The sequence below is a fragment of the Oryctolagus cuniculus genome, chromosome 1, assembly GCF_051225735.1.
Source record: "Oryctolagus cuniculus isolate XC-2025 breed Fujian yellow rabbit chromosome 1, ASM5122573v1, whole genome shotgun sequence".
NCBI classification, from domain to species: domain Eukaryota; kingdom Metazoa; phylum Chordata; class Mammalia; order Lagomorpha; family Leporidae; genus Oryctolagus; species Oryctolagus cuniculus.
The window spans coordinates 117,087,212-117,107,024 of NC_142867.1; the positions used below are offsets into that span (position 1 = coordinate 117,087,212).

A 19,813-nucleotide genomic window follows, 5' to 3' on the forward strand; every position below is an offset into this window, starting at 1 on the left:
TGGAAGGACAAAGCTGTTTGTTCAGAGCCTGTGATAGCAATGGTGTGAAGAATTAAATAGTAGTGTGTATGTAGGGAAATGCTAGAACAGTGGTTAGGATAACACCACAGTTCAGCAGTGTAGTTCACTTACAACAATATCAGTATCTATATTTATGAGGTGGCTGTGAGAAAGCAATGGAAGTCATTATGTTTATTGTCATATTGTTCAACATGTGAGAAATATGGAGACAATTCTGAAAAATTTTAGCAAAAGAAAAACAGGATTTATATAAATATTTAATGAGTGCCTATGCTGTACACTGTATTGTACTTAAATGACAAAATCAATCTATATTAGAAACTTGTAGGTCATTTACAGCAAGATACTTATGGTTTAGCAGGGAACACATTAATTACATGAAAGACAAACATTGATGATGAGTGTTTTGATGGAGTAAACAGCAGAAACAATAAGAACATCAAAACAGACAATCTCCAATTTATGATGTTGAAGTCGTAAGTTTGTGACTTACAAGAGTATGAAATATGTGCATTAAATACAAATCATATTTTTAGCTTTTCTTTCTGAGATAGGGATATATAGTATTGTCATCTCTTGGGATATACAGCTGAAGGCTGTTAAAGTGATCTGAACATGTTGAAGTTAGACTAAGCTGTATTTGGTGAGTAGGTGTATTCAATTCATTTTTCTGATTTTTAAATGTTTTCTGTTGAACTCACATATTGTAACTGCATATATTCATAGATTCAATGTGACATTTCAACCTATCATTGACATGTATATTGATAAAATTAGGAGATTAGCATTTCCTTTTCGTTAATATGCCTTTATGTTTGGAGCCTTTGACAACTTCCTATTCGAGTGCTTTATGAAATATAATAATTTCGTTGCAAACTGTGATCACCTGACTATGCTAGAGAGGAAAAAAACATCTAGTTCTTCCTGTCTAGCTGTATTTTAATCCCTGTTACAAACCCTCTCAGAGTTATATTTTCCCCCTACCCCCACCTTTCATATCTTGGAAACACACTATTCTACTCTATTCTTTGAGGTTGATGTCTTAACTTTTACATATGCTGAAAACTGCAGAATTTCACTTAACATCCTGCATAAATTTTAGTGCCTGTGACATTTTCAACTTTAAAATGATTTTATGAAAATAAATATCTCTCCCAGTTCTTAACCACTGATCTTCACAACTGACAGGGGAACATTTGCCAAATGCCAGCACATTCCAAATATTTTTCTGGAATGTTTTGTTTTAATTAGCTCAATAACCCAGTAAAAAGATGCTATTTATATCATCCCTATTTTGCAAAGATTAACCTCAGGTATGAAAATGTTAACTATCTTGTGAGAGGCACAGGGATTCAAGCACAGACCTTCTAACTCCATAGGTCCCATTCTTTTCAATGGGGAGAAGAAACCAGTGATCTCACTACTGAAACATCACATCTAAAGAATCAACAGAATACTCAGATATAAATTTACACTAAGTTCTAAGGAGTAAAAACTTCTATCGGAATGCAACATATGCAAAGATATTTTGGAAATGTGCCAAGAGAGATAACACCTGAAGTGAGTTATGGAAGTCATTTCATGCTAAGTGAAATAAGTCAATCACCAAAAGACAAATATCATATGTTTCCCCGAATTATAACTACTATGCAGCATACAAAAAGTGTAATGTATATGAGCAGAATGGACATTTTGAGATTTGATTATTGTTTATTGCTCCTGGCTATATTCTAGAGGAATAGTGTTTTTCTGCTTGATACTTGTTGAACTTTTATTTAGTGGATGGTTAAGCTTGTGATTATAAAGAAAATTGAAAGCATGACATTGTAAAAATTTAAAGAAAAGGAGAAGGAAGGTTGGGAGTGATGGAAGGAGAGTAAGACGGAAAGTATCATTATACTCTTAAAACTCTATGTATGGGCCGGCGCAGCGGCTCACCAGGCTAATCCTCCACCTAGCAGCACTGGCACACCGGGTTCCAGTCCCGGTTGGGGAGCCGGATTCTGTCCCGGTTGCCCCTCTTCCAGTCCAGCTCTCTACTGTGGCCCAGGAGTGCAGTGGAGGATGGCCCAAGTGCTTGGGCCCTGCACCCCATGGGAGACCAGGAGAAGCACCTGGCTCCTGCCATCGGATGGCCGCGGTGGCCATTGGAGGATGAACCAACGGCAAAAGGAAGACCTTTTTCTCTGTCTCTCTCTCTCTCGCTGTCCACTCTGCCTGTCAAAAAAAAAAAAAAAAACTGTATGTATGAAATATGTGAAACTTGTTTCCTCTTAATAAATTTTTTTTAAAATCATACAAAGAATAAAAAAAACAGGAAGACAGACCTCAAGAAACATTTTTGTTAAAGATGTGGGAAGAAATTGGGGGAAAAATCCATTTCCCTACAGAGTTGAAGATCATGGAGAAAGATTAAGTTTGGCCCCTCCTTGGGAGAAGTACAATCTTGAGAGTGAAGTGATGACCTGAGTAATGTATTGAATCACTCAGCAGATAAAGACAGATCATGATCTGATGTATATCTATAGTCTCTTCCTTTATTTGTTATTATTATTATTACCTAGAATATGTTCCCTATGAGAGAATGAGCAAGTCTTTACCCTACTTATCACCAAGCACACTGCATCATTAAACTCAAGTTAAATCTCCTAGTGTCTCATCAAGAGGCATATGTCCTAATGACACAGGTTGCTTAATTTCCCCTGGTACTTGAAATGGCAAAGATTATAATCATGAATTGTGACCAGCAGCTCTGAAAGCTTATAACATAATAGAAAAAATAAGTCTATGCTGTATCCTCTTAACATAAAAGAAAGCAGTCACAGGGCCTGACACGGGTCCCAGCAGGACCACAGAGGGAATAGCAATACGTAAGCACTGAGGCTTTCTTCCCCTTGGAAGGTGAGTTTAGATTCTGTTCACATTAACATCTTCTTTTTTTGGCATTTTCATGGAAATATATATATGAGGTACACAATTTCATGTTTTGAAATATGTACTCATTGTGACATAGTCGCAGTGATCAAGTATATTAAGATATCTGTCACCCCCATGCTCGGGCTGACTTGCCCCAATTGGTAGAGTTGGAAACATACCAGGGGATTCCAATTCAATTCCATCAAGGTGGCATGTGCCAATGCCATCTCACTACTCCAAGTGATCAATTTCAGTTCACAATTGATCATAATGAAAGGACTAAGAGTCAAAGGGAGCACATAAACAAGTCTAGTATCTGCTAACACCAACCGATAGAATAAATAAAGGGGAGAGTGATCCAACATGGGAAGTGAGATACTCAGCAGACTCATAGAATGGCGGATGTCCTAAATAGCACTCTGGCCTCAGAATCAGCCCTAAAGGCACTCGGATCTGGCTGAAAAGCCCATGAGAGTATTTCAGGCATGGAAAGCCAAGACACTCTGGCAAAAAGATCTCTGTGAGTGAGATCCCAGTGGAAAGAACAGGTCTTCAAAGAGGGAGGTGCCTTTCTCTGAAGGGAGGAGAGAACCTCCACTTTGACTATGACCGTGTCTAAACAAGATAAGAGTCGGAGAACTCAAGGGGCTTCCATAGCCTTGGAAACTCATAACTGGTGCATAGGGAGATTACTGATGCCATAAACAGGAGTGTCAATTGGTAAAGTCAACAACAGGAGTCACTGTGCACTTACTCCTCATGTAGGATCTCGGTCCTTAACGTGCTGTACACTGAGGCTTAATGCTATAACGAGTACTCAAACAGTATATTTCACTTTGTGTTTCTATGGGGGTGCAAACGACTGAAATCTTTACTTAATGTACACTAAACTGATCTTTTGTAAAAAAAAAAAAAAAAAAAAAAGAAATTTTCAATTCCCAACTTGACTCTCACTGGGATTAAACATGACAATAGGTCTGATCTGATTTCATCATCATTTTAAAAAAATCATCTATTATTTTTCACTTTATGTTTCTGTGTGGGAGCAAACTGTTGAAATACTTACTTAAGGTATACTAAGCTGATCTTCTGTATATTAAGATAATCGAAAATGAATCTTGATGTGAATGGAAGGGGAGAGGGAGTGGGAAAGGGGAGGGTTGTTGGTGGGAGGGACGGTATGGGGGGGGAAGCCATTGTAACCCATGAGTCGTACTTTGGAAATTTATATTCATTAAATAAAAGATAAAAAAAAAAAAAAAAAAAAAAAAAAAAAGATATCTGTCACCCCAAAGGCAGTTTCTCTGTTGTGTTTTATTTTGTCTGTGCATTATTGAGAATATCAGCTTACAAATCTATCTTCTTAGAAAATATAACATATATTAATAGAGTAATTTTTAAATTTTATTTAAGGTACACATATTTCATGTGTTTTATGCATACAGCTTTAGGAGTTAGTGATGTTTCCCACCATACCCTCCCTCCTGCCCACACACCTATTCTTCCTACTCCTTCCTCTCCTATTCTTTCTCTTATTTGTTATAATGATCTAATTTCAAATGCTTATACTCATAAGATTAACCCTACACTAGGTAAACAGTTCAACAAATAGTAACAAGAAAAATAAAACTCTTGTTGCACTGCTATATATTTGACCTCCAGAAATCAATCATCTTGTATAATTGAAACTTGGTAAACTATAACCAACCCTACATGATTTCCCCTTCCCCTGACTTCTGGCATCAAGCATACTACTTCCTTGCATGAGTTTGATTATGTTAAATTCACATATAAGAGATTAGGCAGAATTTCTGGCTCAGCGCTTGCATATTAACATAGCATGAGTCCTCATGTCTTAAGCTAAATTCAAGGATATAAAAAGCTATACTATCTTTTTATTTCCTGAAATCCAAAACATCAGGATTGTTGCCAAGAATTCTCTTATTTTATTTTATTTTATTTTAATTTATTTTATTTTTTTGACAGGCAGAGTGGACAATGAGAGAGAGAGACAGAGAGAAAGGTCATCCTTTTTCCGTCGGTACACTCCCGAAATGGCCGTGCTGACCCAAAGCCAGGAGCCAGGTGTTTCTCCTGGTCTCCCATGAGGGTGCAGAGCCCCAGCACTTGGGCCATCCTCCACTGCACTCCAGGGCCACAGCAGAGAGCTGGACTGGAAGAGGAGCAACCGGGACTAAAAACTGGGGCGCCAGTGCCGCAGGCAGAGGATTAGCCTATTGAGCCGCTGGCCAGAAATTCTCTTTGAAATGAATTCAGAGAATATTCCAAGTCATTAGTGGGCACAAGGGCTGCAATAACTTCATAATAAAATGCCCTCTGCATTTTCAGAATTATCACATTTCCAGACTGATAACTTTTGTTGAGTGACAAGACAGTAGCCAAACTCTCACAGACCCAGGTTTCCCAATTTTAGTTTGAAGGTGTCTTGGGGGCCCACCCTAGCAAATTCCATCCTGCATTATTGGTAACACCAAATTATTAATTTCTTTTGTCTGATTTTATTAGTAGGGAAGGATTTAAAGCAAATGAGTAAATGAAGAGCGGTGAGAAGGACAACTTTGTCCATGTTTTCACTTCTTCATCTTACCATTCCACTTTTCCAGCAATTGAGTTTTCATATAAAAGCACTGTATGCATCTAACTACACAGGCAGAGTTGTTACACTTGCTGTTCTGTAGTTGAACTTCACATTCTACATTGCCTATATGTATTTATTTTGTGCACCATGTTCTGAATCTCTGAGTTTTTAACAATTAACAAAGCTTCTTAAATAAGACGAAAGCTAGGATAAACTCTCAGAATCATAATTTCAGATTTTCTACACTTATATGTATTTTCTGTATACTTCATTTTATAGGTTTTATATCACTAAATATGAAATTTGAATCTCTTCTCAGCCTTTTGACTAACATCAAGGGAAATTTGAGAAAAACTCTACTTTGGGAAGTGATAATAATTATTTCCATGAATATTTGAAATCTATCTATAAGTCTGTGTCATTTTTTTTTGTTGCATTGGAAAAATTGATGATTTTTTCCACAGTTATACAGCGAAATTTATTTCACTTTATTAAAAGATTATGAAATAACAAGAGCTACTATAGAAGAGCACCATATCTAATTTAAATGATTTATATGCTTTGATTTTTCTGGTAATTATTATTATCTTTAGCACAGTAAAACCAAGGAAAACTAAAAGAAATTCAGATTTTCTAAATAAAGCCCCTGAGTATTGTGCTACTGTTTCTTTCATTTTGGGGAGAGAAGTAATTTCCAATGGCATCAAAGAGCACACTTCACTACTAGCTAATTTCTTACAGGTAAATAATTTTGTATCTGCTGTAGAACTATTTAGCATCATCTTTTGTAGTGAAGAACAGGTTAGCAACAAAGAGTTTGGGTAATATTAGGAAAATAACACTATAACTAAATTCATTTCTTGGGGGTCAAAGAAATATTGTCCCATGATAGGTTTACTTAATTTGTAGTTGTTGCTTTATCATTTATTTCAGTATACTTATAACCTTACGGAATAAATTATATAGTTGTACATTTTCCCATTTAATCCCCACACAACTTCCCTATTATTAACATCTTAAATTAGTGTGTTTGTCTCCATCTGCAAACCACACTCAAGTTTCCCTAAACATTTTCATCCAAACCTCATGTGTCTCTCCCATCCCTCCAGTCTGTAGTAATCAATATTCTGTGGTCATATTTCAGTTTTACTTCGGGCTGCCCTCTGTGAGGAAGAGCATGCAGGCTATCATGTTGCATTACGACTATTTTTGTTAATGTGGAGGTCTGTTGGGCAAGGACGCTTGGTAATGATTGGCTCAAGAAGAGAAATGAATCTTTTTGAACAAAAATGAATTATATATATATATATATATACATATATATATATATATATATTCAGCATCTTCAAGTGACGTAATATGGGCTTGGGAAAAAAAATGAAACCTTCAGCCAGATTTCAAAGTGATAAATATTCAGTAAACAAGAATTTCATCTGTGGTAAATGTTCAATGGTGATTTAAATGCATTTCCTTTTCAATTTGTATCCTGTCCTGAGACGTCACATTCCACTGTGCTGTACAGAGACTACTGAACAGTGACTACAAGGTGACACTGTGATCCACAGCATCCACACACTGATATTGTGCATTGATTTCCAGTGTCCCCATCTGTGAAGAACCAGGCAGTGAGAGGAAACAAACTAGTGAGCAGCACGAAGTTAGGAAGAAGAAATCTGAAAGCTAAAATGATGAGAAAATGAAAACTCCTACTTATGATAATCTTAAAAATATGAAGCTCATAAAATGTCAGTGGCCATGATGAAGGATTATAAATTAAAGTGAGAAATAAAGGAAATTTAATATTAAAGAATTATTAACTCAGGTAGCGGAAAGTTCTTAAAACAATGAAATGACTCACATATTGTTTGATTTTAGAATTATAAGTAATATAGCAAAAGACAATTTAAATATTTTCAAAGATAACCATCATAATAAACAGCATTTTGTCATTTTTCTGATCTATCTCTGATGTTTAGGTATGGCATAATTTAGCATGAATCATTTCTTGGCTCCTCTGATTATTTTTAGATACTCAGCACTGCTACATCTATGACCTATAATTTGAACTGACCTCTCTGTCTCCACACTCCTCACACAATGTCTCCAAGATCATATCTTTGCTATTTCGCTCAGCAAGTCCTATTTGTATAAAATGGCATAGCTTGATAGGTGTTAGCTGTTTTTCTTTATCTGCTGCTGCTTTTGCTACAATTATTTTCTGTATCAAATAAAATTCCATTTTACTATGAAAACAATTTTATGTTGTTTGGGATTCTTTGCAGGCACTGCAGAAGTGCATCCATTCCTCATGTGTTTCGTCACCGTTTGAAGAGATCAAAAAGATGAACTCAATGAGATCACTAATGTTTCATTTGAAGAGCCACAAAATAGAAGACTGTTCTATATTCAGAAAAAATATGCCTTCTTTAAGATTATTTCCATTCATTTGATTTTTTTCAAAAATTCATTTAAAAAGCTTAAATACAAGAAATAACCAAACTTTGGTATTTCTTTTTTTTTTACATATGTAAGCTATTCTGTGCTTTCTGTTAAGACTGTATAAATCTTTCACATTTATATATGTAAGCTACAGAATGCCTAAGGATAATATAATAGCTATCAATAGTAAATATTCTTTACCAAACATAAGTATTCTTCTCTGGGCAATAGCTAACCTACACAAGCCTTTTGATTATGATTAATCTTTAAAAACAGCACAAACCGTTTCTCTCACTTGACTATCAGAGTAACCCACCACAAGGACTCCCCAAAGTTCACCTTGTCAGTTTCCCCATGTTCTAATCTACACATCATCACTAGAGTGCAAATCTGAGTATTTTACAAGCATTACTTATTTTTGGAGTATTTTTATTGTTAATGCCTCTAAAGAATTGATGAGAGAAAATATATTTTTATAAGTGTTGTCATAGATGAGAGTTAAAGTAATTAACTGTGGGATACAACTTTGCCCATGCACAAAGAAGATGTTTGTGAGTGCTTGGAAAACATGTTATTTCTGTGCATTAACACAAAATCATTCCATTGAAGGATCAGAAATAAACCTTCCTGAAAGGCAATTCCGAACTTTATGTCAGTAATATATTGACACTTGTAAAAACTGATAGAAGATAGAAAAAGTTGGTGAGGATTTGGAGAAAAGTGAATATTTGCATGTTCTTGCTGGAAATATAAATTAGTAGGGCTACTGCTGAAAGCAGCCTGATCATTCTTCAAAAAATTAAAATTTGAGCTATTTTATGACTCATCAACCCCACTAGTAGATGGACATCCAAGAGAAATGAAATTACTCTCGTGAAGACACATGTGCACGCCCATGTTTATTGCAGCGTTAGTCACAATAGCCAAGAAATGGATACAGCCTAAGTGTCCATGAATTGATAAATGGATAAAAAATTACATATATGTATATATATAATCAATCCAATACAATTTAGCCATATAAGCAAAATTCTTTCATTTGCAACAACATGGACAGGACTGAAATTATTATGTTAAATGCCATAAACATAGCACCATAAGATAAGCATCACATACTTTCATATGTGGAATCTTAAAAGGATGATCTCATAGATTTTGAGAGTATAATTTGTGGTATCAAATGTTAGGGAGATCATGGAGGGGGAGCTCTCATTTAATAATCAATAAATAATAATCAGTTAGAAATTGCAAATTCTATTGTTCTATTGCACAGTAAGTTGACTACAGATAATGATAGTGTGGTTTTTATTCTTCAGGAAAAGAAACTTTGGGATAAAAGATTTTGCATACATTTGTGGTATGATAATATTATATGATTGTGGAGATAGGCGGTTTAACCTTATTAGACATCACTGAATACATTCATATACACTATAGAACAGTCTATAGGGAACTGTGAGTAAAATAATAGTAGAAAAATTCCCTAAGTAGGAGGAATAAAGGGACATCCAAGTACAAGAGAAGCATCTACATCTCCTTATAGACATGATCAGGAAAGATCTTCATCACTATACATTATGTTCAAACTTTCATAAGTAAAACTTAAAGAAAAGATTCTAAAATATGCAAAAGACAAATGCCAGATTGCCCTCAAAGGATCTCCAATTAGACTGAAAGCTGATTTCTCAACAGAAACCCTACAGGTTAGGAGAGCATAGAGGACATAGCCCAAGTGTTAAGAAAAAAACAACACCTGTAAATTCAGAATACTATACATAGCAAAGGTCTCCTTTAAAGATGAAGCTGAAATAAAGACCCTCCAAAATAAAGAGAAATGGAAAGAATTTGTCAACACTCATCCAGCCACACAAATAATACTTAAGGGTGTGTTATATTCAGAAATAGAGAATAGTCATCATTTTTAAAGAATGTGAAGGCATAAAATCTCCTAGTAAAAGTTCAAAGGAAATCCAAAGCAAACAGTAGGAAATATATGGCAAAATGGCAGACCAATTTGGTACTTGTCAATAACATTGAATGCAAATGACCTAAATTCTCCAATTAAAAGATACAGACTGGCTGAACAGAATAAATAAAAGACCCATCTATCTGCTGTATACCAGAAACATATCTCACCAACAAACATGCACATCGACTGAAAGTGAAATGATAGTAAAAGATATACCATGGTAAGAGAAAGAAAAAATGAGCTGGAGTAGCCACCCTAATACTAGACAAAATAGACTTGAACACAAACACTGTTGAAAGAGACAAATAGGGCATTGTGTAATGATTAAAGGATCAATTCAAGAGGAAGTTGTGACTGTAGTAAATATGTATACACCCAAGCCTAGGGTACCTGGCTAGTTAAAACAAATGTTAATGAATCTAAAGAGAAGCATAAACTCCAATACAATATTAATAGCGGACTTCAACATCCCACATTCAGCAATGACAGAAAAAGTAGGTAGAAAATTGACAAAGAAACATCATAGCTAATCTATACTACGGGCCAAATGCACCTAATTGATATCCACAGAACATTTCATCCCACAACTCAGGAATACACTTTCTTTTTATCAAAGCTAGGAAAATTTTCTAGCATAGACGTGATAACAAATTTCAATGTGTACAGCAACTCTATACTTTCAATGCCTTCCACAATTTACATTTTTATGTCAAAATCTATATTCCTTTGTACTATGTATCCTTTGACAATTTATTTAAGTTGTAATTATTCTAATAATTTTGTCTTTTAACTCTCATACTACATATAGAATCGCTTCAGAAACCAGTTTTTCAATTCTAGAGTATTCTGAATATGGTTTATCTTATGTACATCATTGAGTTTTTTACTACTGGGAGTTCTATGTGATTCAGTAATGGCCATTTTTCCAGCTTAAAGACCTCCCCATATCAACCACTGTGACATAGGGCCAATGATGATACTTAAGGATGTGCTACACACAGAAACAGAGAATAGTCATGTTGTCCACAGATGTTTCGCAGGCCCGTTTTCAAGGTTAGATTTAAAGTACTCTTGTATGTGTGTGGTTTCCAGCTAAACTTCCTGATGTGGGTTTTGTTTGTTTGTTTGTTTTTTGTTTTTTTTTTTTGTTTGTTTTTTTTGACAGGCAGAGTGGACAAGGAGAGAGAGAGAGAAAGGTCTTCCTTTGCCGTTGGTTCACCCTCCAATGGCCACCACAGCTGGCGCGCTGCAGCCTGCGCACCGCGCTGATCCGAAGCCAGGAGCCAGGTACTTCTCCTGGTCTCCCATGGGGTGCAGGGCCCAAGCACTTGGGCCATCCTCCACTGCATTCCCTGGCCACAGCAGAGAGCTGGCCTGGAAGAGGGGCAACCGGGACAGAATCCGGCGCCCCGAATCCAGCGCCCCGACCGGGACTAGAACCCGGTGTGCCGGCGCCGCAAGGGGGAGGATTAGCCTATTGAGCCGTGGTGCCAGCCAACATGGGGTTTTGAAAATCTGGGTCTCATATTCTGTCATCATGCTGGTATCTTTTTTCCTGAATGTTCTTGACCTTTGGAGGGACAAAGCTGTTTGTTCACAGCCTGTGCTAGCTGCAGTGTTTAGGACTAAATAACAGTGTGTTCGGGGGGAAATGTTAGAACAGCTGTTAGGATATACTACAAATCCGCATGATAGTTATCTTAGAGCTTTACTAATATCTTCTTTGTGTGACAGCTGTGAGAATAGTATGGGAGTCATTATTTTTGTAAACCGTATTTTCAGTATATGATAAATATGGAGAAAAATTTGAAACATTTTAACAAGAGAACAACACAATTTCCAAAAATGTTTGAGAGTGCCTTCACTGTACTCTGTATTGTATTGTATTTAGCAGTAAAGTGGTAAAAATGGCAGAATCAACGTATGTTATAAACTTGTATGTCAATTACACCAAGCTGTATATGGTGTAGGGAGCAACACATTAATAAAAGAAAGCCAAACATTGTTGATGAGAATTTTGATGGAAAATGCAGCACAAACCATGAGATAATCAAAACAGACATTCTGCAACTTGTAATATTGAAGTCATCATTTTGTGACTTACAATTGTATGAAAACACTAGGATTTAAAATGTCATTCTGTAAGTTTTCTATTTTTCTGGAGTAGGGTTATGTTAGATGGTATTCTCTTGGGATGTACTCTAGACTAATGTAAATATTCTGAGTGTGTTTAAGGTTGGCTAAGCTATGATACTTATAGATTATGTTTATTCAATGCATTTTTTCATATCTTAAAATCTTTTTATAAAGATTTATTTATTTACTTGAAAGTCACAGTTATACAGAGAAAGAAGGAAACACACACACACACACACAGAGAATGTGAGTGACAGAGAGAGAGAGAGAGAGAGAGAGAGAGGTTGGTCTTCCATCTTCCATCCACTGGTTCACTCCCCAATTAGCTGCAGTGGCCAGAGCTGCACCAATCTGTAGCCAGGAGCCAGGAGTATCTTCTGGGTCTTCCATGCAGGTGCAGGGCCCCAAGGACTTGTGTCATCTTGTCCTGCTTCCCAGGCCATAGCAGAGAGCTGGTTCAGAAGTGGAGCACCTGGGACTTGAACCGGTGCCCATATGGGATGCCAGCACTGCAGTCAGTGGCATTACCTGCTATAACACAGCACTGGCCCCAAAATCTTTCTATTAAATGCAAATATTGTAACTATTGTCATGGGTTCAGTGTGAGAATCCAAAATGTCGTTGCCATGTAAAGGATAAGATTATGATATTTCCATTTTCTTATTATTTTTCTGTGTTTGGAAATTTCAAAGCTTCTGTTCTAGTGGTTTTTAAAATCTAATACTTTGTCTTCTCTCTAAAGTGCAGTAGAATATAAAGTCTCATTCCTTCTGACTATGTTCCTATTAAAAAATTCCTTATTGTCACTCATCCCTCCCACCCTCAGTAATCACTGTTCTAATGTTTTCTTGGATATTAAGCTTTTTAAATTTTACACAGAATTGAAAACTGTAGTGTTTCTTTTGTGTTGGGTATTTAACTAAACATCTTTCACCAATTGTACTTTACTTTATAGGCTTATGATATTTTCAACGTAAAATGAGTTTATGAAAACAATATCCATCCTAAGTCCATAACCACTGATTTTCACAACTGACAGTTGAATATTTACCAAATGCCATCAGTATTCCAACCATTTTGATTTAATGTTTTGTCTTAATGTTTCAACATTTCAATAAAAGAGATGTTATTTTTATTATCTCTGTTTTGCAAAGATCCACCTGAAGTACAAAATTGTTAACTAATTTGTGAGAGGCACAGGTATTCCAACCCAGACTTTCTAATTCCATAGGCCACATTCTTTTTTTTTTTTTTTTTTGATGAGAAGAAATTGATGATCCCATTACTGAAATGTCACATCTTAGGAACCAGCGTGTTATTCAGGTAGGAATTTCCTTTAGCATTTAGAAATAAAAACTTTAGTGGGGATGCAACACAAGAAAAGTCATCTTGGAAATATCCTAGGAGGGATATTTCAGTAAGTTACTGAAATCCTTGAAAAATTTCATATAAAGAAATAAAGAAGCAGATAGACAGAAAATTTCTATTAAAGATATTTGAAAAGGGGGGGAGGGGCAATCCATTTCCCTACAGAGTTGAAGATGGTGGAGAACACTTATATTTGGCTTCTCAATGAGAGAAAAAATATTCTCTGGAGTGAAGTGAAAACTTGAGTAATTATTGAATCACTCTTCAGATAAAGGCAGATCATGATCTGATGTACATCTACCATCTCCTTATTGCATTATTCTTCCTAAAATGTGTTCCCTGGGAAGGCAATTGGCAAGCCTTAACCCTTCTTATAATCAAGCATATTACATCATTAAATAAGTTAAATCAGTTAAATCTCCAAGTGTCTCATCAGGTGGCAAATGTCTTAATGACACATGTTGTTTATTTTCCCTTGGTACTTGAAATGCCAAAAAATATAATCAGGAACTGTAACCAGCGAGTCTGAAAGATTATTGTGGTACATGAAAAAATAATTACATGCAACATCCTATTAGATTCCAAGGTAGCAAAGTCACGGAGCCTGACACTGGCCTTAGCAAGACCACCGATTTTATAGCAATAAGGAAACCATCAGTATTTCTTGCCTGCAGAAGGTGAGTTTGAGATTGCATTTACATTCACTTCTTCTTTTTTATTTGATGCTCTCATGGAAATTCAGAAACACAAAATTATATATGTGCATATATATATATGTATATGTGAAATAGATAATATCATGTTTTGAAATATGTACTCAATGTGCAACAATCACAATGATCAAATTAATTATGATATCCATCCCTTCATAGGCACACCCTTTGTGTATTGTTGTTCATGAGTTGAGAAAATTAATTTTTAAATGAACCTTCTTAGAAAATATCAAGTATACTAAATCAGTATTATTATTTGTTGCTACATTGCTATAATCGGGTCTCCAGAAATCATTTATCTTGCATAGCTGAAGCTTGATGATCTTTAACAAACCGACAAACCCTATGTGTTTTTCCCTCCTAAAGACTTCTAGAATCAAACATCCTCTTCCTTCCTTACATGAGTTTATTTATGGTAAATTCACATATAGGGAAGATTATGCAAGATTTCTCTGTCAGTGCCTTGATGTTAACAAAGCGTGATCTCCTCATGTTTTAAGTGAAAACCAAGGATCTCTCCTTTCTCTCCATTTCATGAACTTCTTAGCCTCATGAATGTTGCAAAGATTCTCTTTGAAAGGAGCTCAGAGAATATTCAACACATTGGTGTTCACAAGGGTTGCACATTCTTAATAAGATGATTCCCTCTGCATGGTCAGAATTATCACTGGTCTATATTCATAATTCTCATTCTCTGACAATAGGCAGTAACCAATCACTTATAGACTAAAGTTTTCTTAGTTTCAATTAGAAATTGTTTAGGTGCCCACTCCAGAATATTCTAATCTGCATTAGAGGTAGCACCAATTTTGATTCTGATTTTATTTGTAAGGAAGGATCTCAAAGCATATGACAAAATAATGAGAGGAGAGGGACCATTGTGTCCAGATCTGCCCTCTATCCTTTCCATGCACCTTCTCAGCAATCATATTTGCATATGAAATCATTGACTTTCTCATAGGAGGGATTTTTTGCTTTGTTTAGCTTGTAGGGCTTGAATAACAGGAAGACAATATTGTCTAGTACGTGAAAATATTGTTGAAAGAGGGGTGTTCTAAGGTAATTCTTATTTCTTGTGTCCACAGATTCACATAGGGAGTTATGGCACACACAAATGGCTCTTTTGTGACAGAATTCGTCCTGATGGGATTAACAGACCAACCAGACCTCCAGCTGCCCCTTTTCTTCTTGTTTCTAGTCACATATATGATCACATTTTTTGGAAATCTGGGCTTGATCATTTTAATTGTGCTAAATTCACACCTGCACACTCCCATGTACTTTTTCCTCCTTAATTTGTCTTTCATAGACTTCTGTTATTCCTCTGTAATTACACCCAAAATGATGATGAGCTTTGTATTGAAGAATAGTATATCTTACATAGGATGTATGACACAGTTCTACTTGTTTTGCTTTTTTGTCATTTCTGAATGCCATGTGCTGACATCCATGGCCTATGATCGATACGTGGCCATCTGCAAGCCACTTCTATACAACACAATCATGTCCCCTAAAGTCTGTTTCAACCTTATGCTGGGTTCATACTTGACTGCCTTTTCTCACGCCATGATCCACACTGGATGCATTCTCAGGCTGAGCTTCTGTGATGCAAACACCATCGACCACTACTTCTGCGATGTTCTCCCTTTGCTTGAGCTCTCCTGCACCAGCACGTATGTCAATGAGGTAGAGATCTTCATAGTAGCAGGCATTGACATCACTGTTCCCAGCCTCATGGTCTTCATCTCTTACGGTTTCATTCTCTCCAGCATCCTGCGAATCAGCTCCACTGAGGGCAGATCCAAAGCCTTCAGCACCTGCAGTTCCCACATAGTTGCTGTTTCTCTGTTCTTTGGATCAGGTGCATTCATGTATCTCAAACCATCTTCTGCTGAATCAATGGGTGAGGGTAAAATTTCTTCTGTTTTTTATACTATTGTGGTTCCCATGATGAATCCCTTAATCTACAGTTTAAGGAACAAAGATGTTAAAATTGTGTTGAGAAAATCCCTGAGCAGTATCAAGTTTTAGTTAGAAACACTATACTTTTTAGTACATAGTTGCAAGAAAGAGACTGTATGGATTTCATCACCAATTTTTAGAACTTTTGTTTTCCTATTGCTTTCCCAACGTTCTGAAGGAAATTCCCTTTTCTTGATGTTTCAATGTTTTATCCTCTAGAGGTTTTTTTCCCTTCCTTTTCCTTCTTACCATACATGAAATTTCTCCTTTCACCCTATAACTGCTTGAGATCATCATTAAGTAATAGTTTTAACTCTTGATTTTCATTGTCATTATTCAGTTTATTATTTTTGGAAGTGACGAGGGGCTGGCGCTGTGGTGCAGTATGTTAATCTATACCATATGGGCACCGGTTCTAGTCCCTGCTGCTCCTCTTCTGATCCAGCTCTCTGCTGTGGCTTGGAAAAGCACTTAGAAGATGGCCCAAGTGCTTGGATCCCTGCACCCTCGTGGGAAACCTGGAAGAAGCTCCTGGCTCCTGGCTTCAGATCCGCTCAGCTCCAGCTGTTGTGGCCAGTTGGGGAGTGAACCAGCGAATTGAAGACCTCTCTCTCTCTCTCTCTCACTCACTGTTTGTGACTTTACCCCTCAAATAAATACATAAAATCTTTTAAAAAAAGATGTGACAAATATTTGACAAGTGATAAAGTACAGGATCAAAAGGTTGAAATTATTCCACTGGGCAGACAGTTTTTATTAGCACCTGTAATGATATGTAAGTTCAACAACATGTTTTCCATGTGAAGGAGTAAGTTTCTATATTTAATACACTTAGTCAGTAATTCACAGATACAGGTATTTTCTATGTGAACTATTAAGTACAATGCACTTTGCGGTTGTAAGCAGTATGCATTAAACTAATTCTGGCAGAATTGTTACATTTACTATTATTTAATTGAAATTCACATATCAGATCTTCAATATGCATTTATTTTATGGACAAGATTCTGAAGCTCAGAGTATTTAACAACTTACACAGCTTTTTAAAAGACAAAAGCAAGAAAAAAACATCAGTATCAAAATTTCAAATGTTCTATACTTATAATATATTTCCTGTACACCTCATTTTATGAGCATTGTTTCTCTAAATATGAAATTTTAGAAAACAGTGCTATTTTGGAAGATGACTCTGCTTTGTTCCCAGATGTTGGGTGAATTTACTTAATGGACTTTATTTCATTTTATTAATTTCTTATCATGAAAACAATCTGATGTTGCTTAATAATTGTAGAAGAAATTATTTCCCTTTATTAATAATAATATAATATAACAAAATCCATAAACCAAGAGCATGATATCTAATTTAAAAGATTTAGATTGTTTGTTTATTTGAATAATTTTGTTTATCTTTTGTACGATATAAACAAGGAAAACTACAAGAAAATTTTATTTGCTCTTAAAATTCCAGGATATTTTGCTACTGTTTGGTTCATATATTTCAGAGAATTCATTTCTTTGAATAATTTCAAGAAAGCATTCTATAATGTTAAAGATACTTTCAGACTTAACAAAAATTTGAATATCCTATAGAACTATTCATAATTGTTTTTAGTATTGAAGAAACAGGTAAGAAACCAAGAGTTTAATTCGATAAGTTAAGTGAAATAACACTGGATATTAAAATGTATTTCTTGAGAGTCCTTGAAATAAAGTATAATCACATTTTAAATATACTTAATCTATATTTTTAACTTTTTAATTTTAGAGTAGTTTAAAATTACATACCAAAAAATTTAGAATTATGAAAAGTACCCATATACCTGTGCTCTACTTTCTCTACACTTAATGTATTATTTTAATATATTTATATCAATCTCTAAATCACACTCAGCTTCCCATGGTTTTTAACACAAGCCCTCTTTGCCTTCCCCATACCCCCAATTCTCGAGTAATCAACATTCCGTGTTCATATTGTGGATACTTTTCTCATTTTTAGCTGCTACCTATTAAGTAGAGCATGTGTAATTAAGTAATAATTTTTTGTGTGTATGTAAGTAGAGGCCTGTTGAACTAGGATAGTTAGGAAATTTTTGTTTGAATTACAGAAGTGAACGTTTTCAAAAAATAAAAAGAAATGAAATTGAAATATATCAGAATTTTTTACTTGATGTAACAGGGTTTTGTGAGGAAATGAGACTATGAGCCAGAAGACAAATGGATAAATAGCCAGTAAACAAGAGGTTCATGCATAGTAAATGGTCTAAATACATCCAATCGAAATTTGTATCCTGTCCTGGATTCTCATAATGACCTTCCACTACATTTGTTCAAAGGCTATTGAAAAGTCTTTACAACAGTGTCATGGCTTTCTTTTTTTAGGAAAAACTGTGAGGACTGTTGAGCTAAGATAGTTGGCACATGATTGGCTTTTGGGTTAGTTAGGGAATTGACTTTGTTGCAGAAAGTAAAAAACAAAAACAAGAAGATTTTAAATGTTTTCAGAGTCTTATAACTCATGGGATAGATCCTTTTGTCATGACCTAAAGATTAAGTAGCTAATAAATAAAGATCCACGTGTGTCAAATGGTCAGTGATGATGCAAATAATATTTCAATGTCAAGTTGTATCCTGTTCTGGAGAATGTTATACTTATCCTCCACTGTTCCAAAAGTGGTTGAACACGAGATCCACACATTAATAATTAGTGTACACTGGCCTCATTTGTGAAGAATCGGAAGTAAGAAAACAGTAACTTTTAAAGATAATGTTTAATAGAAATTTAATCCCAAATTACAAAGAAGCAATTTGAAAACCAGAAGAATAAAGTAAAAGACTCTAAACATATGAAGATCATAGGGTTTTAATGGATATGATAGAGGCTTATCAATTAAGGTAAGAAAGAAGGCTTATTTGACATTGAAGAATGATTAAACCCAGAAGGCAGGATGATTTTGAAACAATTAAATCACTCTGATTTTTGTTGACTCTCCACATGTAATTTAAGGCATTAACACCTCCTATTGTGGCTAGGGAGCAATGATAATTTGAAAGGAACATTAGTTGAATAAAACCAATTGTGACAATGTATTTTTAAGAGTAGGATGTTAGGCCATAAACAAGAGTGTCAATTGTTAAGTCAACAACAGGAATCACTGTGCACTTACTCCCCATGTAGGATCTCTGTCCTTAATGTTTTGTAAAAGTAAATTAATGCTATAACTAGTACTCAAATGGTACTTTACAGTTTGTATTTCTGTGTGGGTACAAACTGTTTAAATCTTTACTTAATATATACTAAATTGATCTGTATACAAAGAGAATTGAAAATGAGTCTTGATGTGAATGGAATGGGGAAGGGAGTGGGAGATGGGAGGGTTGTGGGTGGGAGGGAAGTTATGGGAGGGGAGAGCCACTGTAATCCAAAAGCTGTACTTTGGAAATTTATATTTATTAAATAAAAGTTAAAAAAAGAGTAGGATGTTAGGATATTATCCATTTAATAAAACGGGGAAATATGACTACCCTGAAAATTTTAAAATATGACTTAAAGAGAGAGAAACATTTTCTTTTCTTTTTTTGTAGAGATTTATTTATTTATTTGAAAGACAGAGTTACGGAGAGAAAGAGGAGGAGAAAGAAGATCGGGGAGAGAGAAAGAGAGAGAGAGAGAGAGAGAGAGAGAATCTTTTA

At 35.4% G+C, this 19,813-nt stretch overlaps 1 protein-coding gene across 1 annotated transcript; it reads left to right on the plus strand.

Moving 5' to 3' along the window:
* The first annotated feature begins 14,284 nt into the window (after positions 1–14,284).
* On the plus strand, positions 14,285–16,192 carry LOC127486304 (olfactory receptor 8B8-like). The gene is made up of 2 exons (XM_051830145.1): positions 14,285–14,302; positions 15,272–16,192. The coding sequence occupies exons 1-2, from the start codon at positions 14,285–14,287 to the stop codon at positions 16,190–16,192; spliced, it is 939 nt and encodes a 312-aa protein (XP_051686105.1).
* The last annotated feature ends 3,621 nt before the right edge of the window (positions 16,193–19,813 follow it).